A 24,405-nucleotide genomic window follows, 5' to 3' on the forward strand; every position below is an offset into this window, starting at 1 on the left:
GTCGGTGAGCCTCGTGAGTTCCTCTTTCACCCCTCGGTGCTGGGCATGGCGGACCGCCCGGCACCACGTCTGCTACCTCTAGTAAGGAGTTGCTAGTAGACTGGCTGCTCCAGTGGTTTCTATTGTGACCCATGATGCCACGTGCAGTTCAGCCGTATCTTCCCCTTGAAGGACTCGTTCGTCATCCCTGTTGAGTACGCTCCCACTTCCCTTGGATTGGGACTACCTCAGGGACTGCCATATGTTTCACTATTCCTTCGGGCTAGTACATATGTGTATTCCTGGCCTTCCTCAGTCAGGCTGGGGCTTCCGCAGCGTCCCCTCCTCTCTTGAGGGAACGCTTTCCCAGTGTTATCCAATATCCACTTGCGGAACAGCAGTGTGTTTCCCGTGCTAGCTCCCGCAACTTATTTCAAGAAACTGCTGCAGGGTAGCTTTGCCGGGCGCTGGAAGGGGCCAGGCGTTTTATTAGGATCCCAATTCGTCAGGGAACTCCCCCGACGGCAAGTCGGAGTTCCCAGGACGAAAGGGAACGTCTCGGTTACGTATGTAACCCTCGTTCCCTGAGTACAGGGAACGGAGACGTGTCGTCCCTTCGCCATGTTGCTGTACCTTCGTGGAGGACTGGACACTGTTCGGCTCCTCAGCGAAAAGCATTATGCAATGTTTACTTCCGCCTTTTATACCCGCGCTGGTAGGCGGGTCGCGTAATGCAAATCTTGCATGCCAATGTCTATTGGCTCGTTTTTTAATTCTCTTGAAGGCAATTGGCTCCCTAGGGCTATCCCAATTCGTCAGGGAACTCACCCGACGACACGTCTCCGTTCCCTGTACTCAGGGAACGAGGGTTACACACGTAACCGAGACGTTTTATATTTCCAAATATGTATTTAAGGTTTGGGTTGGGTTTTAAAAAAAACAAATCCAAAATTATTACCATTACTCTGTTTGAAATGGTTTGGTGTTTGTCTACATGAAAGGATTTTTTACCAGTGTTTTGTGTTTTTTCTTACATGCTCCTTCAGGTGTTGCACTGATTTCTGCAGGGCGAGGATCTGGTGAAATAGAGGACTCTGCAGGACCGCTTTCAAAAGATTCAGCTTCTCCTCAGCAGGAACATCTGCTCCCTTTTCTTTCAATCGAGACTGTAACCTCTCCACCGCCTGCAGACAACGCTGGGTATCTGCCACACACACACAAACACATACATAAGCTCTTCAAGGTTTGACAGCCTTTCATTTTTGTTTATTCACTAAAGTTTGAATATTGTGTCAGAAATGGCGATAGATTCGTCAGTCTCCAGCAATGATGAGCTGTGGTAGAAAAGTTTTATATAATTCACTTTCTTTATCTCACAGGTACATTATCCGCTTAAATACTCAGGAAATATTTAAATAATTGAGAGGAGAGTATCTTCGAATACATTCATCTCCAGAGCACATAGTGTTTTCTGTGGAGGATTTGATTACCGTGAGGAGGTGCTTTATCTTCTAATCATACAGACTAATGCCTCATGGGTACAAACGCTATAGTACACATTCTTCTCAAAGAACAAGAGCAACAGAGAAGACAATAATTCACTGAAGATATTCACAGTGGAAAGCTGTAAAAAAACATTTGAATATTGCTGCCTTAAATGGGTTATGAATTGAGAAATCTAATTTTCCTTGATCTTTTGACATATAAGAGGAATGTCTCATTTATGATGAAGATGAGGAGGCTAGAGTCATAGTGAATGTATTGGCATCTAAAAACTTTATCAAATCAAACAAAAGAATGAAATCCAAAACAAGAAATAAACCAAAAGAAATACCTTGAGCCAAGACACAAGACAATGAACTGAAAGAATTAAAGGCCTTATATACAAGGTATAGAACTCAATACAAAACAGGTGTGCAACTAATCAATTAACAATTAATTACCATGACAACTAAATGTCAGGAAAACAGGAAAAAAACAGGAAATGAATGATAACAATCTAAAACTCCTTGAAAATGAAACCAAAACATTAAAATAAGTAACAAGGTTATGTAGTATACAAATTTCCTGTAAGTTTTAGAACTCAACACTTCCTTATTAGTAAAAAAACAGCTTTTATTGAAACCAAGCTCCCAAAATGACTTTGTCTCAGTATGACATCATAGTGTGACAGAAGACCGCCTCTGCTGAAGAAGATGAATACCTACTTTTACATCATTGACTCTTTAGCCCCGCCCATCATTTCATGAATGTCATGTAGTAGTAAATACGTGAGACGCAAACACAGAATTACTTGAGTAACAAAACGAGATGCCTCTGAGGATTACAAGAAATTTTGCAGTGCCAAGTTGTTCCTTCTGATCCTAAAATTAGGAAAGTGTGGATTAACTTTATTTAAAGTGCCCCTATTATGCTATTTTAAAGGATCTGAATTTTGTTTTGAAGGTCTCCAACAACCGGTTTGATTTTCTCATAATATACATTGCACATCACCACATTTTTCCATGATTCCATGTCTCTCTAAATCCCTCCTTTCCATGAGCCTACTCTGCCCTATTTGGCCAGATGGGCCAGTCTGTTGTGATTGGTCTACTGCTTACAGCGTGTGGTGGAAGCTAAACAGACATTACCATAACTGAACTTCAGCTCCATCTGAAGGCTTCCTAAAGCTCAGGGATTGTACACAATGAAAGACAGTTAAGATGACGTCGATTGTACCACACCAATCCGAGCATGAGTCCGATGATGAAACATTGGAAGAACTAGTTGTTCAACCCGAACCTCCATCGCAAGGACGGCTTGAGCAGGACGCTTTTCAATGCTACTCATTTTGAGGTACATTATAAAATGTTGCAACTGCAATTCCTAACCATCAGAATTAACAAGAGTATGTTCATCAACAAACCAATGTGTATATTTCTAATTTATAACACAGCTCTGTGGAATACTTGATTTTAATTGGTCAATAGCGCCATCCAGCGGTAAGTTATTGCCAGATAACAACCGCTCAAAGCAAATAACGCAGGCTTATCCGGATCACTGAATTCAGCAGCGCCATTTGCCTGCTAGGAAAGGTTTTTCTTCATGGAAGTTTTGCATTTGGTGAGCTAATAGAATATTAAAACTCAGTCAAATCAATATTTTGAATATGCCGTCCAGTATCATGGATTCATTCTCTCGTTTCATACAAACCCAGCTGTTGCCATTTTGTGACTATTGTTTTGTACTCTGTTGGATTATAAAATACAAACAGGTAAGATTTAAAAAAAGTTTAATCTGAAACTAGGGATGTGATGTCCCGATCCGATACTCAGTATCAGTATCGGCTCCGATACTGCCATTTTTGCCGGATCGGGTATCGGTCAGACAAGGCCGATCCAAATCCGATATTGTGCGTTTACTATTTTGTGTTATTGTTAAGCCATTACAAAAGCATAAAGCACCATAAGGTTTTCGTGCACTATATTATAAGTGTTCTGAAGCCATACTATAGAATAAAATTCAAGATAGAAAATGAATATTTAAGTCATTAAATTCAAGTTCACATAAACTTTTCCCTCCGCTGCAGCTGTCATTTTCCATACAGCGTTCAAACAGCGCGTCGCGTTCGGTTACGACAGTCAACGATGAAACTCTCTCCAAGATGATTCAATGTTAATATTATTATACTTGATCTGTAGATAAAGCCCTATGGTTTTGCATAAAATTACTATCTTGCTGGACTGTATTGCTGTACCTTAATCATGTTCGTTTCTACCGTGTGTCTGTTAGATCACAACACCTGAGAGCACTATAATTCTTCTTCACGCGCACAGTAACTGAAATTTAAAACTGTTAAAAGAAAAGGCCCAGTAAACTATTGCATAGATAGATACTGTATAATACACGATGCATCATTATGTCTTTCCTTTGTGCTTTGAACTTTTCAATGCGGACTCGACGCGCTGCGCGCTGTGACTCTGTGTTGCTTCAAGCGCATTATTCTGCGCTCGGGATGCGCATAATTGCTTTGTGTTGAACTGTATTGCAGCCTTTCATAATCATATCATAATACTTTTGCGCAATGGAAGTTTATTAATAGCCTTTTTTGTTCTGTCCTATCTATCATATGTTGCTGCCTCATTAAACAGCTGTGCTATACATTTAAAATGTCTTAAATTTATAGTAGACTATATATAAAATAATTGATGTTTTTGATTTTTGTTATCGTGTTTTTCATGAATGTATTTTACAACAATAGAAAGAGCAGTGTGTAACGTTTTACCAGATTAAGTGCTACACTTATTATCTCTTATTTGTTCCCCACTAAATCATGTATTTTTTCACTAAATGTTTTATACAATTTTATACAATTATTGTGCACTTGTGATTTTTCTAGACTAAATTTTACTGCTGAGTTATCCACTAATCTAGTTTATAATATAATTTTTGTCATAGGTTATGATCATATTATTATTTTTTTTCTTTATAATGAAGTTGTCTGTATTAAGTAGATTGTGTTTAACACACAAAAGAGTGATTATTCAACACACAGAGTTATAGAAATTCTAACTGATTTAAAAAAAACTGCGCTGGTATCGGTCGATACTCAGAATTTTTGGTATCGGATCGGATCGGTTCAGAAAAAATGTTATCGGGACTCCCTATCTGAAACCAACATATCTTATCCCCATAATTATTTAAGTGGCGAAATGCTGTGTAATAAGTGGTATGACTGTAAACCGTATCTCTTGAATGTCCATCTAGATTGAACTTGCCGTGCTAGCAACTTCTCTCTCCGCGGAAGTTTTGCGTTTAAAGAGCTAATAAAATATTTCAACTCAGATCAATATTTTGTGTCTAATATTTGTGTCTGCATTAATAGACACAGTTTTAGGTAATAGTGGCCCACAGCTGAGTTAGCCGGTTAGCCGGAAACTTACACAGTATAAAACACAAAACTACATATTTTGAACACTCGGTAGAAAATATATACATCAATAATTATTCATACTTACAGGTTGTCATTCTGAGGATATCGTTGTGTTACACTATCATTCTGTTAGTTAAGTATGAGTACACTGTGATCTAAAATGTCTCTAATATTGGTTATATCACAAACATCATGTAGAAGTTCATATTATATTTCCTTGTTAGGGCCTGAGAACCTAGGGTGTGAGGAGCTTATTGGAATTGTTCAGTAAATTAATTTTGTATTCTTTTCAGCCTGGTGTTGGCATTTAACACAAATATTTATATTTGATGGATCCATTCATATTCTGGTGTTTAGGTGACTCCTTTTCAGTTCTTAAAGTCCCTGTAAAGGCAATTTAAAAATTATAAATGTAAATTATAAATTATAAATGTTAGAAATATATTGCTAAAACATATTACAAAGACTGTTAACTGTGAAGAACTGAATTGTGGAGTTAGACCGTTAAACAGTTTTTCACCATTGCTATTTTCCGGATTTTTTGGGCGGGTCTAAAACATGGCTCGATGACGCACTGGAGCCCTTGAGCTCCTGTACACGCCCCTATTTGATGACGCACTGGAGCCACTGAGGCTGGCCCCTCCCCTAACAATATAAATAAAGCACATTCACATCAGTTTGCCGCTCAATCGCGAGTTACAGTCAGTATTATTAGTTACTAAAGCCTACAGTTTGCTAGCTAGCTGTGCGTTCGTCACGGAAATGCGTACTACCTGGATGCGGTCACGTACAAAACGGATCGGTGTCCTTATTTACATTACCGAAAAATGATCACATCAAGAAGAGGTGGATTAATTTTGTGAAGAGCCACCTTGATGGAGAGCTGAGGAAGACCGCAAGCACCCGCCTCCCTGTAGTGATCATTTTACACGGGATAGTTGTATAAACTTTCGTCGGAGACAACTGGGATTCACTGATAATCTGCTGTTAATGGTGAATTGGGCCGATATCGACTATATCCCGCCTCGGCCTTCATCCTCCAGTCGCGCCGATAGCTGGTGAGCGTAAACTTCCCGCGAGTGGGTGTGGTTTCAGCACAGCCAGCGGACATGCCCCCAGCGTTTGAGAGCAGAGACTACTGCTCATTTATTCAAGATTTTGATAGCTTATTTTATGTACTTGCCGGCCTTTTTTATCATTCAAATTTGGTTGGGTGGCTAATAACACATTTTTCTCTGGTGTGACAAACTCAGAACACATACTTAATTTTGACTTTACAGGGACTTTAATCTCTATGTATTTTTCCTATTGAAAAGACTTGACACACCCAGAAACACAGAGACCAATATGTCAATGCAATCAGTGTGATTACTGGTGTGAATACTGAAGCCAGGTGATTCCACACCTGAGCTGGCAAGATGGCTGGTTCACATGTGCCTGGCCATGTGCCAGTACTCTGCTAACACAGGGCCAGGCCACAGTGTATATTGGAATTATAATATCATATTATAATTGCGTATGTGAATAGCAATTAAAGAGACCATTCAACATTTCTCCAGTCTAACAATTCCATGCTGAGTCCAGAACAAAACTGTACAGCACAAACGGTTTGCTAACAAATTCTGCAGTATTTCCGTTTTTCCAGTGTTGAGAAACAGGAAGTATAATGTCAGCCCGGTGACAGACATTTGAACAGCCTCCTCTAACCCTGCTCAACATTTTGAATTCACGATAAGTTCACGCATTGCTCACACTGCGAGTATCACAGTATGAGAATGGTGTGATGTCACTGCTCAACATTTTGAATTCACAATGAGCTTACATATTGCTAACACTGTGAGTATCACAGTATGATAATGGTACAATGTCCTTGTGATCATCGCACAATCTTACGTGTTGACTGGGAATAGTTTACTGCAACAGAATGAAGGCATCCAAAAGCATGGACTCTGAATCTGAAGGATCTGGAGAGATTGTGTATAAAGGATAAAGGAACGGTCTGAGAAGGTCTCTTGATGTTTATCAACCTTATTACGCATTATAGGAGAAGATCCAGAGCTGTTATCTTGGCAAAATATTAAATGAAGGGGGGCCAATAATTGTTCCTAAAGGTTGTTACAGCCAAGAGGTGGTAATGGGGTTAAGCTCCCACTACCTATAAAGTGCTTGCTATGGCGGGCACCTCTAATAGCCTCTGACAACCAGAGTCCAGCTCCTGGCCTTCACGTGTGGATTAGCCTCTAAGCCCGGCGGAACTGTTTCAACTAACAGAAAAAGGGCCATAGGCGGATCAATGGCACCTTAAAGCCAGTTGCTTCGGGCAGACGGAACTCGTAAGCCTAGAAAGGCAGTTCGTCTAGGGGAAACATCACCACACAAAACAGAAAGGTCAACCAAAGATCAATACCTGCAAAACTGCCTATGCTGACAAAAACCAGGAGTTAATCAAGCGACTTGAAGATATTCTGGTTAAAAGAAAAGGGCTGAATGCAGAAGATCAATGAAATTTCCTCAGGAATACCATCTTTGATTCTGCACTCTTAACATATGGAAAGAAAGAGCACAAGAGCATGGACCGGTTTGAGGCCAACATCATGGAATCGGAGCCAGTCATTGAAGCCAAACGGAAGGCACTGATCAACTACAAGCACAACCCCAGCCAGCAAAACATGCAAGCACTGAGAACTGCTTGCAATGAAGCACAACGAACAGCAAGACGCTGCGCAAGTGATTACTGGCCCCAACCCTCAGACAACATCCAGGAAGCCTTGGACACTGGCAACATCAGGAAAATGTATGAGGCGATCAAGCAGACAACAGGCATACCAACAAGGAAGACTGCACCCCTGAAGTCCAAGAAAGGAGATGTCATCACTGACTGGGACAAGCAAATGTGTCGTTGCGCTGAGCACTACTTGGAACTCTTCTCCAAAGAAAAAAACATTACCCAAGAAGCCCTCGACAGCATTGAAAACCTGCCAGTGTTGGATGAACTGGACACTGAGCCAACTTTGGAAGATCTCAGCAAAGCCATCAATGAATTAACCAGTGGCTTGGCACCAGGTGAGTATGGCATACCACCAAGTGCGGTTAAACAGCTTTGCTGGAACCGCTGTATGATCTTTTATGCCTCTGCAGGAGAGAAGGGATGGTGCCTTATGACATGCGAAATGAGAAGATCATCACACTCTACAAAAACAAGGGCGACCGCAGAGACTGCAACCACTACCAGGGCATCTCACTGTTGAGCGTATTGGGCAAGGTGTTTGCTAGAATGGTCTTAAAACGACTGCAAGTCCTTGCTGACCGCATCTATCCAGAGTCACAATGCGGTTTCAGGGCTAAAAGAGGTACAGTGGATATTCTCAGTGCGTCAGCTTCAAGAAAAATGCAGAGAACAGCAGATGCCACTCTTCATCACCTTCGTCGACCTCACTAAGGCGTTTGACCTAGTGAGCAGGAATGGTCTGTTCCAGTTGATGCAGAAGATTGGTTGCCCCTCACAGTTGCTCAACATCATAGCCTCTTTTCAAGATGACATGAAGGAGATAGTAAGCTATGATGGCGAAACTTCTGAACCCTTTGAAATCAAGAGCGGCGTCAAACATGTGTCCTTGCCCCAACCTTGTTTGGCATCTTCTTCTCCATGCTGCTATCATTTGCCTTCAGACACTCTACAGAAGGTGTTCATCTACACACCAGGAGTGACGGAAGGCTGTTCAATCTGACCCGCCTGAAAACCAAGACTAAAGTCCGCTCAGTACTCATTAGAGAGATGCTGATTGAAGCCCGATGCAGCACGATGCAGCCCTGGCGGCGCACACTGAAGAAGAACTACAGCAGCTGCTCAGTCACTTTTCCCATGCCTGTAAAGAGTTGGGGCTCACATTCAGCATTAAAAAGACCAATATCATGAGCCAAAATGTCCCTTCGCCACCATCTATCAGCACTGACGACGAGGTGCTAGAAAACACTGACCACTTTACGTACCTGGGCTCCACCATCACTAGTCACTTGTCGCTTGACAAAGAAATAGACACACGTATTGCAAAAGCAGCTGCAGTATTGTCCAAACTCAGCAAGAAAGTGTGGGACAACAATAACATCACATTGAACACCAAACTCAGAGTATACCAAGCATGCGTTCTCAGCACCTTGCTATTTAGCAGCGAAACCTGGACGACATGCCAGACAGGAAAACCAATTGGAAAGTTTCTATCTCCGCTGCCTGCGTTGAATCCTTGGTATAACCTGGAAAGACAAGGGCCACCAACACATCTGTCCTGGAAACTCCCACAGCATGTACCTTTTGCTAACCCAACGTCGCCTTCGTTGGATAGGTCATGTGTGCCGTATGAAGGACGGCCGTATTCCCAAGGACATACTGTATGGTGAACTAGCTACAGGACACTGTCCTCTAGGCAGACCAGCACTGCGTTACAAGGATGTTTTCAAGCGTGATTTTAAAAAGCCACTGGTATAAACCCAGATACCTGGGAGTCACTTGCAGAAAATCGCAGGGAATGGAGAACAACAGTAAGTGATGGAATCCAAAGTTAGTGAAGAGACTGGGAGTAGTGAAGAGACTCCAGCAGTTGAAGAACAAAAGAAGGAAGGAGGGGAGTTGATTGAAGAAGATAAAGAAGCCACAGCCATTGTCTTTCGAGACAGAGGGGGCATACATATATTTCAGGGGGAAAAATATTTTATGAAAAGTTTTTTTTTTTCCAAACCAATTGACTTTAATTAAAGGTTAGATTTTTGTGAATATTTTGAATGAAAGACTAAGAGGAAAAACTGCAAAAACAAATTTTAACTTTTGCTCAAAGTTATCAAGCGTGCCAATATTTGTAGACCCCACTGTAACTGTGGTAACTCCAAATACTAAAACTTTATTTGCTACAACCAAGTCTGTTATGTAATACATAGAAATGTTTCACAGCTGGATATTGTTTTAACTATATAACGAGATAAACACCTAGCATCTAGCGTCTTCGTTTCAACACTTATATAACACTTATATAATGTAATAAAATGCAATACTCACAAATACATAAGGAATAAATATAAATAAAGATGATTAATTACCAGGCTGTCGCAGACTGGAGTATCTTTAGTATTTGAGGTGTATGTTAGTTGTCTTCTGATTCGGGATCAGACTCTGGCTCAAACATGTATGGCTAAATTTCACCTAATGCCATTTTTCAACATCTGAACTGTTCCTAATTCCACATGTGTAATATTGGGGACAAAATTGTTATCCAATCATCAGGGTTTGAAATTAACACCCGCCAATCAAACACCCGCCAATTAAAAATCAACTGTGGCGGGTAATACTGTAAAAGTACTAGCCAATTTGGCGTGTTACTATGTTTATTCACTTTGCTGGGGAAATTTGTGTAAGTCAAATCTGCGCGGATTTAGCGCAAATTCTCAACTCATGAGTCATCGTGATCTATTAAATACAGCGTATTGCGCAGAATCTGCGCATATCTGGCTTACTTGAACACGCCCGTCACTGAGCAACAAATAATGGCGCACTTGTTCATTTGCATTAAAGCAATAGCGAAGATTTAAAAGCATTTGGTTAACAGAAAAGGCATTTTCCAACATCCTACATGTTCTTTGTACTGTATTGATCTGTCCGCCTAAAAAAAGGATGAGAATGAATGAGGAAGAGAGGAGATTGCTAGATGATAGGATTTTGTTTGAATAAGAAATTCATGTATGAAATCCAAATTTTATTTTATATATACATTGGTGTGTGTATATTTAGTTAGTTTAGTTTATTTCAGTCAACTTCAAAAGGAAGAAAAAAACGAAAACAGGGAAAAAAAATACAAGCAAATAGGGCTGGGCGATCATTTTTATCACGATACATTTTTTTATATCGATATCGATAATTATCACGATAAATGTCAAATCTTTATTTCTTTCAAGTTTAAAGGCAGATTTTTGCTCCTAAGTGAAAATTGTAACCAGAGCGTTAATTGTGGTTTTAAACTACTCTTTATTGTCAGAAAATATCATGACAAACACTTGCCAAACAGGTGAACAAAAGCATTTGGTTAACGGAAAAGGCATTTTCCAACATCCTACATGTTCTTGGTACTGCATTGATCTGTCCGCCTAAAAAAAGGATGAGAATGAATGAGGAAGAGAGGAGATTGCTAGATGATAGGATTTTGTTTGAATAAGAAATTCATGTATGAAATCCAAATTTTATTTTATATATACATTGGTGTGTGTATATTTAGTTAGTTTAGTTTATTTCAGTCAACTTCAAAAGGAAGAAAAAACAGAAAACAGGGAAAAAAAATACAAGCAAATAGGGCTGGGCGATCATTTTTATCACAATACATTTTTTTATATCGATATCGATAATTATCACGATAAATGTCAAATCTTTATTTCTTTCAAGTTTAAAGGCAGATTTTTGCTCCTTTGTAAATTGTAACCAGAGCGTTAATTGTGGTTTTAAACTACTCTTTATTGTCAGAAAATATCATGACAAACACTTGCCAAACAGGTGAAAATTTCACAAATCTGAGGATGAACATTCAAACATTTGTCATTTTCCTTGACAAAATAAATATCTGAATAGAAAAATAAATTTCTTAGTTTCTGCATGTGCTAATGGGGGATAATGTTTCAAGTCTTGAAACAGGTTTGTGTTGCCTGACTTTGATGGCACAGCACAGTTTGCAGTGCAGGCTGCAATATTAATATTACATGTTTTGTCTCGAAACGCATATTTGACTGAGTTTGACAGTAGTATTAGCTTGAGTTAGGATGCAGATTTACTATGTTAAATTTATGTTCATTAACAAAAACAGTAACATCTGTAAAAAAAAAAAAATGTAACGACCACATTTTTATTTGGTAAAATGTAATATTCTGACTGTTTGAGTTTTATTAAAATTAATCATTGGTCATCCAGTATCATGCATTTAGATCATGATAACCACAGATAAAACCAGGCATAGCATATAGCACCTCACTATAATGGCAAAATGTAACTTTATGGTTTCTATGGTATTTGTATGAAAAACAGTAGCCTAAATACATTATTAAATACTGTAATTATATTCCAATAGTCATTTAATAGGCTACATTGTCTACATTAATATAATACAATTCAATATGTATATCCCACATTTCATGATGCAGTTAATATTACTAGGCTAACGTTACAGTAAATCCATGGTAAATGATGGGAATTTGTAGACGGAAAAGCCTTCTGACTGTATCGTTGCGCACAGTGTTTCTCCTGTTTGTCAGCGCTGTTTCATCTGCCATTTCATACTGGTTTAAATCACTGAGACATTTGAGTTGTTCGCTGAATTCAAGCGCTTCTTACTGGATCTCATGAGCGAGACGATCAGAGTAAACACATCTGCTCTCGTGAGCTCGCGCTGCGCTGCCGTTTGGACTTGGAGCCGAGCGGATAAATGGTCCGTGAGGCGAGTGGTTCAAATGAGGTTCGTTCTGCTTTTGGCGCATAAACATTATCGAACATTTATCAAACTCTTGATATCGTTTTATCAAGGAAACTTATATCGCGATAATTATCGTTATCGTTTTATCGCCCAGCCCTACAAGCAAACATAGAAACTAAAATTAAATGACGGTGTAAACAACATTTTTAAAAGAAAAAAAGTTGCTTGACCGAAAAGGTGTCGGCTGAAGCTTATGCTTATTGCGCCGATCCTTTTTACATTTAATTTATTTTACACACAACACCAAAACACCAAAGTCATCTTGCTTACATAAAGAATGACTAAAAGAAAAATAAGCTAAATTCATTCAGCTTTTTATAATGTAATCTTTTGTTTTTAATATAATTCCTTAAAGCTACCTATGGATTTACATGTTTTCAGTTCATCATCGAGACTATTCCACAGTTTAACCCCCTGAACAGACAGACATCTCTGTTTGACGTTGGTTCTGATCTGTGGATTACTGAACATGAGTGTTCCTCTGAGCTCATAAGGAGTAGATTTCATCTGAAGTTTTGGTCACAGTTTGGAAATGTATTATTTATTATTTTAAACATTATTTTGGCTATTTTAAATTCTACTGAGACATTTAATTTTAATAGGTAAGAGTTTATGAATAGCTTGTTTGTTGGGTGAAAATAATCTGTTTTATTTATAATTCTTATTGAGCGTTTTTACAGAATAACAATAGGTTTTATTGTTGTTTTGTATTTCCCCAGATCTTTACGCAATATGTCATGTATGGCACTATTAGAGACTGGTACAGTATGTTTAGGGCCTTTGAATCCAGAATGTGTTTGATTTTGGACAGGATAGCCAGAGTTTTTGACATTTTTGACTTTTGACTATGTGGGATTTCCAACTGAGCTTGTGCTCACTAATGACACCAAATAATTAGTTTCACTTACCATTTCTAGTTCATTCATTTCAATTCTGATCTGGACATTTGTATTTATTTTCTATTACTAAATAAAATAAATGTAGTTTTATTCATATTTAATGACAATTTATTAAAATAGAACCAATTTTTTTATGTTTTCATTTCTGCTTCCACTGTGTCCAGAAGCTGTCCCAAATTTTGATCGGAACAAAATAGAGTTGTATTATCTGCAAACAAGACACAATTTAATTGAATAGACACCTTACAAATGTCATTGATATATAATAAAAATAGCTTTGGTCCAAGGACTGATCCTTGTGGAACCCCACAAGTGACTCTCTGTAGCTGTGACCTGCCATTGGTGAATTCCACAAACTGAAATCTGTTCCTCAGATAGTCATTAATCCATCTTTGTGTAACGCCCCTGATGCCATATCTTTCAAGCTTTTTTAACAATATTTTGTGATCGATGGTGTCGAATGCTTTCTTCAAGTCTATAAAAATTCTGATATTTTTTATTGCAGAGGTCAGTTTTTCAACCAGCTCTATTACAGCCATTTCTGTGGATCGATTTGCTTGGAAGCCATATTGATGATCGTTAAATAGTTTGAGAGTGAATGGCTGTCACCATTTTTGTAGATGGGGATGACTTTAGCTATTTTTTTTAGCTATATTTAGCTATTATTTAGCCGGAAAAACACCAGTTTGGAGAGATACGTTGAAAATATAGGTTAATGGTTTTACAACAAACGTCATAAAGTCCTTGTCTATATAATTAAAATCTGTAGATTTTTTAAATTTATTCATTGTATTTCTTAGTTCATTTTCATATACGGACTTTAGAAATATTGAGATTATTTGATTTAATTATGTCAACATCCACACCTACTTTTAATTCTGGTTGCACAATATTGTTTGCTAGATTGGCTCCTACATCCTACTTACAAAATAATTATTAAATTAATTTGCAATATCGATTAGCTTAGTTATAGTTTTCTATTGATTTGTGAAGTACTTTGGATATTCACTTTTCTTAGTGTTTCCTTTGATTGCAATATTTAGTACCTAACAAGTCTCTTTAATGTTGCTTCTGTGTTGCTCTAGTAGATTATTATAATAGTCCTTTTTGGTTTTCCTTAATATGTTTACTAGCTTGTTTTTATTTAGTTTTTATTTGAGTTTGGCTTTCTTTGTTCTCTTTTCTAAAGAATGTTTATAGGATATTTTTGTTGTCACAGGCATTTTGTAGTCCTTTAGCGATCCAGGATTTGGCTTCATACTTTGACTGCTTTTGCATGCGCAAAGGACAATGTTTGTTGAATAGGTGGATAAAAATAGACAATAATTTATCAAAAGATTAATTTGGACCATAAGTTAAGTAGACTTCATTCCAAGTCTATATGGTTAATTCTTGTTTAAAGGCTTTTATGGATGTTGCTGTTTTGAGTCGTTTTAGACTATTTGCTTCTTGTTTATTTGTATTTTTATTCAGAAAAAAGAGTTGCAGTGTAGTAAAGATAGGGAGATGATCACTTATATCGTTTATGAGGAGGCCACTTTCTATTCTGCTGTCAACTCCATTTGTAAAGATATTGTCAATGAATGTAGAACTATTAGCTGTGATTCTTGATGGTTTTAAGATAGTGGGTATCTATCTTAGGTATTAAGATAATACCTAAACTAAACATAGTATCTATAAAGTCTCTGTGCTTTTGTAATTTGTGCACATTCAATAGTTCAATATTAAAGTCTCCACAAACAAAGGTTACCTTTGACATGTCAAACATTTCCACAATTTTGCTGTTAAATGTATCAATACATGATCCCGGAGCCCTATATATATACAGCTTACCAGGATCTTTTGTGATTTTATTTATCATCATTTCCACTGTAACACATTCCATAATATTATCTATTTTATTTGTCATCTTATATACTAATTTACAGTTAAACCCACTACACACATATAAAGCTACACCACCTCCTTTTTTGTTAGATCTGTTCACATTAAATAGGTCATACCCATCGAGTTTGGTGTCACATTCTCTGTTCTCATTTAGCCAAGTGTCTGATATGGCAATAATATGAAAGTTAGGAAACTGTCTTAAGTAGTCCTTAATTTCTTCAAAGTTAGTATACAGGCTTCGAATTTTGAAGTGTATTATTGATAAAGCGTTGTTTATTCTTACACTGGATTTGAATTGTTCGTTTGTATAATACTCGCAGTGGCAATTTTTTGTATAGAAGTGGTTCTCTGGATCTATTTTATTCTCCATATCGTATTTTTTGTGATCAGTAAACTCAAAGCATGACATGTTCATGCAGCGTATGTCATTCACCGCAGCACTGTTGGATGATTCAAAATGATCGTGTTCCATATCATCTCCTTCCTCGGTAGTAAGATTAGAGTTTTTTAATAGTTCAGTCATGTTTAGTAGTCTTTATTGTCACGTTAATCCATTGTTTACATAAGTAGGGTTGGTTATCAGTTGGGTTTTATCCGATACCAGTACCTACTCTGTATTTTTTAAACGGTTCCGGTGCTTAAACGGTTCTTGAACCGGTACTTAAGAAAACGAAACCTTAACACTTTGTCAAAAAATAATACCCTTTAATTTACAGGGCCAAACTGGACACAATATTAACTTAAATCTTTAAACAATATAAATACAAGTCACATATGGTAATAATAAATAAACCAATATAAAATAAAAATTCACGTTTACATAATATCAAATAAAACAATATTGTATCAAACAATGTAATAATACTGGAGATTAATAGAGATTACCACCAGGGTAATCTAATCTCGACATGGCTCCTGGTTCCCATGTTTTGTCTGCTTGAACCAGTCATGTAAGTTCTATTGTAAATCTGGTCGTTGTACTAGTTACGGCGTTGTACTAGTTAACCTTAGCGTTGCGAGTTTGGCATTTTGTTCCCACTGCGTCTTAGCTACACAGCATTGAGTGAACCTATGAAAGAGAACGTCTTTGGTTATTGGTGTAACCCATGTTCTCTGAATAGGGAACGCGCTGCCGCCAAGCTTCCTTTTTTGGCAGAGAAATCTGAGGAGCATATAGCACGCACGTCAATATAATATGACGACATAGGAGCGTCGAGGCGGCGCCCGCGCCATCAGCCAACGAATTGGCGTGATTCTATATGGGCTTCAGACAATCGGCACATCCAGAGGCGATTCTGACGTAATTTTACACGTGAAATGCAGCCAAACCTTGGAGCGTTTTGCCTTCGGCATCTTCATTAATCCCCTCGCTATCAGTTCAACAAGTGTGCCGAGTAGCGGCACTGACGTCACGCAAGTTGACGCCGGAACACCAGGGGGTGGTAAAAAAAGTCAGGCACCGAAATCAGGCACCAAATTTTCGTTCTTACTCGTTACTAACGTTTACGTCAAAACCGGTTCCCTATTGGCACCGTGTTTCGGTACCCAACCCTACTGAACAGTCTCATGTGATGCATCGGTTTGGATTTTAATTCTTGTATGGTTCTAAGTCCTGAAGTTCTTTTATCCATATGACTTGCGGATTCTGGAGGACCAATTTGGCGAATCACAACTTCACAGTTTCTAGTCCAGGTTGCATGTATTTTGTTTTGTCGCCAGAGAATTCGCGCTTGATGTGCTATTTCAGCATTCTTTTTAGTCAAATGTTCATTTATGTACACTCCGGTTCCAGACAGTTTTTTAGCTGTCTTGAGAAATTCCACTTTGCTTTTGAGATTAATGAAGCGAACACGAAATGTGTGGAGGAAATGTGCGAACACAAAATGTGTGTAACATGCGGCTGCCCTGGAGTTTCAGAGGAGCCAGAGCTGCATCCACACATTTCGTGAAAGTGCGGGATGATAAACCTTGGCTGTCACAGAGTCAGCCACACCGTCATAGCCCAAATCATCACTCAATCACCAGGACCCGCCCACTCGTTCACAATCACCAGAGTACTCGCTGCACCTGTCTTCGATCCGTCGTCCTGTTCCAGATCTCCTGTCTTCTTGTTCACTCGTCACCTGCACAGATACTCCACATCAATTTTCACCAGCTAAGTCACCATCATCAGTCAACAAGTCACCATCCTCTCACCATCGTTTAGTTCCCATTGTTTCTCACCACTCTGCTCAATAAACACTGTTATCACTATAACACCTGTCTGTTTCCTTCTGTGTTGTGACAGAAGACCAGACTACAATGCAGAGTCCTGCCGAAACCAACGAAGAACATTCACCAGATTACAACACTTGAGTCTGTATTGTGGGGGAGAAGGCCATGTAATCGACCCCCAATTCGACCCCCACGCCTAGCGGGGAGTAAAATCCAGTTTCTCCCTAAAGTCGCACCCCTCACGCGTACACCAGTCCAAATTCTCACCCAAAAACTTCTCGTCCCAGCGAAAGCACTCATCGATTCCGGGTCTGCAGGGAACTTTATCTCTCAAAAACTTCTCCAAAGACTCAACCTCCAGAGGAAACGCTGCTCCCAGGAACTAGCTTTCTACACCATTCTCAGCAAAAGATTCTCGCATTCATCACTTCTCCCTCACAGTAACACTCCGTATTGGCTGCCTGCATGAGGAGAAGACCATGTTCATGGTGCGGGAGGGATCAACCGCTGACATCATCCTGGGACAACCATGGATGAACCAACATGAGCTCACAATCAACTGGAACTCCCTTTCTTCTGTGCCCAAACCATCTACCCGTCTGATCTGTCAACACCCCTTGAAGACCTCATCCAATATTCAGGTGAACTCCACCTCCGTTGAGAGCCCAGAAACCGAGAGGAAAACTGAAATTCCTCCAGAGTACCAGGCGTTCTAAGATGTGTTCAGCAACGGTTGGAGACCCATATACCACCTCATTGGCCATAGGACTGCACCATCGACCTGCTGCCTGGGGCTAATCCACCGAAGGGTAAGGTATACCCTTTGTCCATTCCGGAGCAGAAGGCCATGGAGGAGTACGTTCAGCAGGCTCTCAAACAATGTTTCATCCGACCATCAACGTCCCCTGCCGCTTCCAGCATCTTCTTTGTGGCTAAGAAGGACAGAGGCTTGCGGCCGTGCATCGACTACCTTGCACTCAACTCTCAGACCGTCAAATTCAGCAATCCTCTTCCTCTGGTCCCTCCCACCCTGGAACAGCTCCATGAGGCTTGCATCTTCACAAAGCTGGACCTAAGCTGGACCCTACAACCTCATTTGGATATGTGATGGGGATGAATGGAAGACGGCGTTCATCACTCCAACAGGCCACTACGAGTACCAGGTGATGCCGTATGGCCTGTCCAACTCCCCCTCTGTATTCCAGGGGTATGAGGTTTTTCCGGGAGTACTTCCACCGCTTCGTCATCGTCTACATCCTGATCTACTCCCGGAACCTGGTTGAACATAGCCAACACGTAATGCAGGTCCTCCATAAGCTGAGAGAACACCACCTCTATCTCAAGTTGGAGAAGTGCGAGTTTCACACGCCATCCGTACAGTTCCTTGGATATATCATCGACCAACGAGGTATCCAAATGGACCAGAGGAAGGCGGTCAACTGAACATTCATCCAGAATTACAGTTTCCTCAGCTCACCACTCACCTCCCTCAGAAACCTGCCCAAGTCTCTGTCCTGGAACCCCTTGGCCACAGAAGCCTTCCAACGCCTGAAGAAGGCCTTCCTCACCGCTCCAATCCTGGTACACCCCAATCCAGAACTCCTATTCGTGGTCGAAATTGACGCCTCTACCACCAGGGTTGGAGCGGTACTATCCCAGCGGCAGGGTGAGCCTCCTCGACTCCATCCATGCGCCTTCTACTCCAAGAAGCTGTCCCCGGCGGAGCAGAATTACAATATTGGAAATCGTGAACTGTTGACGATCAAGCTTGCCTTAGAGAAATGGAGACACTGGCTGGAGGGAGATCACCACCATTTCGAAAGTCATCACAGATCACCTAAACCTAGAATATATCAGAGAAGCCAAGCGACTCAACCCAAGACTAGCCCTGTTGGGCTCTGTTCTTCACATGGTTTGACTTCACCGTGAACTACCAACCTGGTACCAAGAATTGCAAGGCGGATACCTTGTCCCGTCTGTATCATCCTGAACCTGACTCCAGTCCTCCAGAACCTGTTGTCCCTCCAGCCATGGTAGTCAGTCTGATCCAATGGTCCATCAACGATCAACTCCTCCAAGCCACCCACAACAAACCTGCTCCGCCGGGAAGTCCTGAGGGATGATTGTCTGTTCCATCCGCTTGCCATCTGTCCCTCATGGACTCAGCACACACCTCTCCGGGCTCTGGACACCCAGGCAGCCATCAAACCATCTCGCTCCTGCAAGATCGCTACTGGCAGCCCAACATGGCCCAGGATCTCCTGGTACATCAAGGGGTGCTCAATCTGTGCCATCACCAACACACAGAGGATGCTGCCAGAGGGAAAGTTAGTACCTCTGCCAATACCCTGACACCCCTGGTCTCATCTGGGTATAGACTTCATGACCGACCTTCTTCCATCCAACCATCACACGTGTATTCGTCGTCGTAGACTGATTCTCCAAAGCCTGCAAACTCATCCCCATCAAGGGCCTGCCCACCGCGTTCGAAGTCGCAGAACTCTTCTCCCAGCAAGTTTTCCGTCATTATGGCCTTCCAGAAGACATCGTATTGGACAGAGGTCCCCAAGATTATTTTCCGGGTGTGGCAGGCCTTCTTCAAACTCCTCGGCGTCTCAGTAAGTCTATCCTCAGGGTACCACCCACAAACAAAAGGCCAGACTGAGCACAAGATCCAGGAGATCGGGATATCCCTGTGGTCATACTGTCACCAGAACCAGGACAACTGGAGCAGCTACCTCACCTGGGCGGAGTATGGCCAAAACTCCCTGCGTCAAACCACCACTGGGCTTACTCCGTTCCAATGTGTCCTAGGCTATCAACCTACTCTCTTCCCCTGGTCCGGAGAACCTACGAAGGTTCCAGCTGTCAACCACTAGTTCGAGGAGAGCCAGAGGGTATGGGACTCAGCTCATGTGTATCTCCAGCGGACAGTGCCAAGACACCAACGCCAGGCGGATGTCCGAAGAGCTGAAGCCACCCAATACCAACCGGGATAGAAGGTTTGGCTCTCCACCCGCGACATTCCGTTTTCGCATGCTCTGCCGTGAGCTGTGTCCCCGCTATATAGGTCCCTTCACTGTGTAGAGGCCGGTCAACGAGGTCGCCTACAGACTCAACCTTCCACCTCACTACCGTATCTCACCTTCATTCTATGTCTCCCTCCTGAAACCCTTCACTGAACCTCTGTCCTCTCCTTCCACAGAACCCACCATGGACGAAGTACCTCCTCCTCCAGATGTCGCTGACGAGGACCTAGTGTAGCGAGTCCATACCATCATGGATTCACGGTGACAGGGCGCCCGCCTAGAGTATCTGATCGGCTGGGAGGGGTACGGTCCAGAGGAACATTCATGGTTCTCTCGAGATGATGTCCTGCATCTGTTACTACTCACCCAGTTCCACGAGGATCACCCAAACCGTCCAGCCCCAAGAGGTCGAGGTCAGCCTTCAGGAGCTGGCCGTGATGACTTGTATCATCAGCATAGATCGGCGAGGAAGAAAGTTCTGGAACGTAGCTGCTTGTTTTTTTCCCTCCTGAAACCTCTCAACGACTGTGTTAACAGAGTCGCCAAAGAGGCCAGAAGGTGAGAGCAGAGCATCCATAAGAACAGATCTATCCCTATCTTTTATGTTGAATAGATTTAGCCAAAGATGCCTCTCAGTGGCCACCAGGGCAGCCATAGACCGGCCTACTGACTTGGTCGTCTCCTTGGTGACCCGAAGAGACAAATCTGTTGCGCGACGCAATACTTGAATTGAATCAGCGCTGACCTCCTCACTCTCATCCATGTCCCTTAGCAGGTCAGCCTGATATGCTTGCAATATAGACATAGTATGCAAGCATGCTGCAGCCTGTCCTGCGGCCGAATACGCTTTACCCACCAGCGTTGAAGTGCCTTTTAAAGGCTAGGTGGGTAATGTCGGGTCTTTTAGTGATGAGTAGACGAGGAGAGTGATAGCTTGCAAGCGTCTCTTCAACCCGAGGCATTGCACATAACCATGCTGTTTCAACCCCATTATATTACTGTAGTTGGTAGTCGGAGGGGTGTAAACACGATAAGAAACCGGTTTCTTCCACGATCTCAACACCTCAGTGTGGAGGTTGGGAAAAAATTGCAGTCCCCGACGAGAAGATTGCGATCTAGATGGTAGAAAGCATTCATTTAGCAAACTTTTCTTTTGCACTTCTTGTTTCTCAGCTGGCCAACCGATATTTAATTTAGCAACAGTACGAGGCACAACCTCCATAAGCTCCTCATAAGCAGAAATCCCCTGAATAAATGCTTACAACATCCAGAACCTCAGAACTGGATAATTGTAACACTGGTGCCTCGCCCTGGGGAGAAGAAACTGAAGCATGTGCTTCTCCCTGAGACAAGGCACTGGATCTGGCAGGTGAAGGCAGAGATAGGGCTGGGCCAGTTTCAAACCCAGCTGTCAGATCCATTTGCGAACCCCACAATCTGCGAACACGAACCGAACGGTCCTCCTCAAAGAATGAGAGCGAGAGCGGAGCGACAGGGCATGCTCCACTCCCAAAAAAGCTACACATAGTCAAGGTCAAGTAACAGTACACTGCTTAAACTGCTGCTTATATGTGTGTGTGTATATATATATATATATATATACCTGACATATATATATATATATATATATATATATATATATATATATATATATAGTGATTGTGCAATGACAAAACAACACCAAATAAACCGAGATAGTATCACAGAAAGTGCTTGCTGAAGATACAGAAGCTAGCGCGGTCTGTTCCTGGGTATGCTTTACGTCTGTGACGTCACCCGCCTATGATGTCTCGTCACACCATTGGACTGATTCTACACATGCTTCATGACGCAATCACACAGGAGATTTCCCACAGCGTCTCGACCCAGCTCAAGATCCCTTGAAAGGGAAACCATGTTCACCATTAGGGTCCACATCAAAATTGGTCTACTTCTTTAAAGCATGACAAAATATAAATGATTAAAATATAAAATGATATCAATGATTTAAAAAGTATATAAAAAGTAAAACTTTTAATTTCACATTAATACAAAGTGCACTTTTTAAAAGTGTACTTAAGTGTGTTAAGTAACAAGCATGAAAGTGACCTCTGTTTAAAGGGATAGTACACCCAAAAATGAAAATTCTGTCAGTATTTACTCACCCTCATGTTCTTCCAACCCCGTAAGACCTTCATTCATCTTCGGAACACAAATTGAGTTATTTTTGATGAAATCTGAGAGCTGGATCTCTCCTCCATACTAGTCCATAGGCTTCTTCAGGGATTGAAACTTGCCAGCCCCGAAAAGTTATTAAAAACATCATTAAAATAGCCCAGGTGACTACAGTTGCTCAATCTTAAGTTTATCAACTGACGGAATACGTTTTGTGTGCAAAAACAAACAAAAATAACGACTTTATTTCAACTATTCATTTCCTTCTCTTTGGGCCTCTAGTCAGTTAACTTAGTGTGATTCCGTAGAGCTACGTCACACGTAGGCTCACTATTGGCCGACGCTGGTCATGTTTGTGATGCGTGTGACGTACAACAACAGAAGCGTACGCTATTACACTAGTGAACTGACTTGAGGCCCACAGAGAAGAAAATGAATAGTTGAAATAAAGTCGTTATTTTTTATGCACACAAAAATTATTCTCGTCGTTTGATAAACTTAAGATTGAGCCACTGTAGTCACTTGGACTATTTTAACGATGTCTTTAATAACTTTACGAGGCCGGCAAGTTCAATCCCTGAAGAAGCCTATGGATTAGTATTGAGGCGTGATCAAGCACTCAGATTTCATCAAAAATATCTGAATTCGTGTTCCGAAGATGAACGAAGGTCTTACGGGGTTGGAACAGCATGAGGGTGAGTAAATACTGACAGAATTTTCATTTTTGGGTGAACTAACCCTTTAAGCAGCCTTTTACTTCATTAATATTATATTATCCGCAACTACAGTTTTTAAAAATATACTTTTTTAAGAGTGCACATTCAATGCAATTAAGCACACGTTTTCACAGGTTTTGAACTTTGAACTGTCAGATCAAATGAAAGCAAAAAGGTACAAATTAACAAATTTTAAAAAGCATACTTACTTTTTTTATGAACTGTCAGAGAGGTATGCAGTGTGTTTGTATGCAAATGCAGTATGAGGGAACTGAGTTGTTGTGTGTGACTGGTTTGTGCAGCCATGCCCGGCTAAGCCCCAGAATCCTGCTATTGGGACTCAGGCATTGCGCTCCTGCTGAGGGCATTAGAGAGCTGTTCTAGCCTCCAGGTTTGTGTGAACCAGTCGAGGTCATTTCCATTCTCACGGAGTGTGATTTAACCAGTGTGTGTGGAGTATGTGGAGCTGTGTACCTCTTCAGAAACCACTGACTGTAAACAATCCCACAACCACCAGCAGGTCCAAGAAAACTCACAGAGTGAAACATTCTTTCTTTATTTAAACTATATTTTTCTTTCAGCTAGGGCTGGGCAGTATATTGAATTTTTACAATATATTTTTAATAAACAAAACAAGATGAGGCAAAACTACTCTATTGTCGATATACAATAGTTTGATATTATGAGCACATCTGAAAAATAGTGGAGGACACAGAGAGAGCTGCTGCGGGGAAAGTGCATAATCCAATTTGTCCTAAACATGAGACATGCTTTATATTTAGGGTTTCAAAATAACTCGGAATATATAGTTAACAATTAGGCCTATAGTTTAATGTGACTTGACCGTATCGCTCTGCCCTACTTTCTGCTACATACACTGCCATGTTTTTTGGACACATCAGTGTCATGGAGAGTTACTTGAGCAAAAATGATAGAAAAGATGAAAGATGCAAAAATAAAATCTGCTCAAATATCTTGATAAATATTTTTAAAACACATATAGACTACTGTTCAAAAGTTTGAGGTCGGTAAGATTTAAAAATTGTCATAAAGAAGGCTGCTCACCAAGGCTGCATTTATTTGATTAAAAATACACTAAAAACAGTAAAATATTAT

The 24,405-nt window shown here is 40.7% G+C and overlaps 1 protein-coding gene across 11 annotated transcripts in view; it reads right to left on the bottom strand.

Annotated features, from left to right (window-relative positions):
• mpdz (multiple PDZ domain crumbs cell polarity complex component) overlaps nucleotides 1–24,405 on the bottom strand; it is a 241,481-nt gene that overhangs the window by 201,691 nt on the left and 15,385 nt on the right. For all 11 annotated transcript variants that reach the window (XR_013194649.1, XM_077202012.1, XM_077202008.1 and 8 more), the window contains exon 3: nucleotides 1,014–1,183. Coding sequence is in view for 10 of the 11 variants with exons in the window: in XM_077202012.1 (XP_077058127.1) it covers nucleotides 1,014–1,183 (170 nt within the window). In the remaining variant the exon portion in view is untranslated. The remainder of the gene's footprint in view (nucleotides 1–1,013; nucleotides 1,184–24,405) is intronic.

This window comes from Siphateles boraxobius, unplaced genomic scaffold, assembly GCF_051911475.1.
Source record: "Siphateles boraxobius isolate OS27281-9 unplaced genomic scaffold, OSU_SipBor_1 48, whole genome shotgun sequence".
In the NCBI taxonomy this organism is placed as follows: Eukaryota; Metazoa; Chordata; class Actinopteri; order Cypriniformes; family Leuciscidae; genus Siphateles; species Siphateles boraxobius.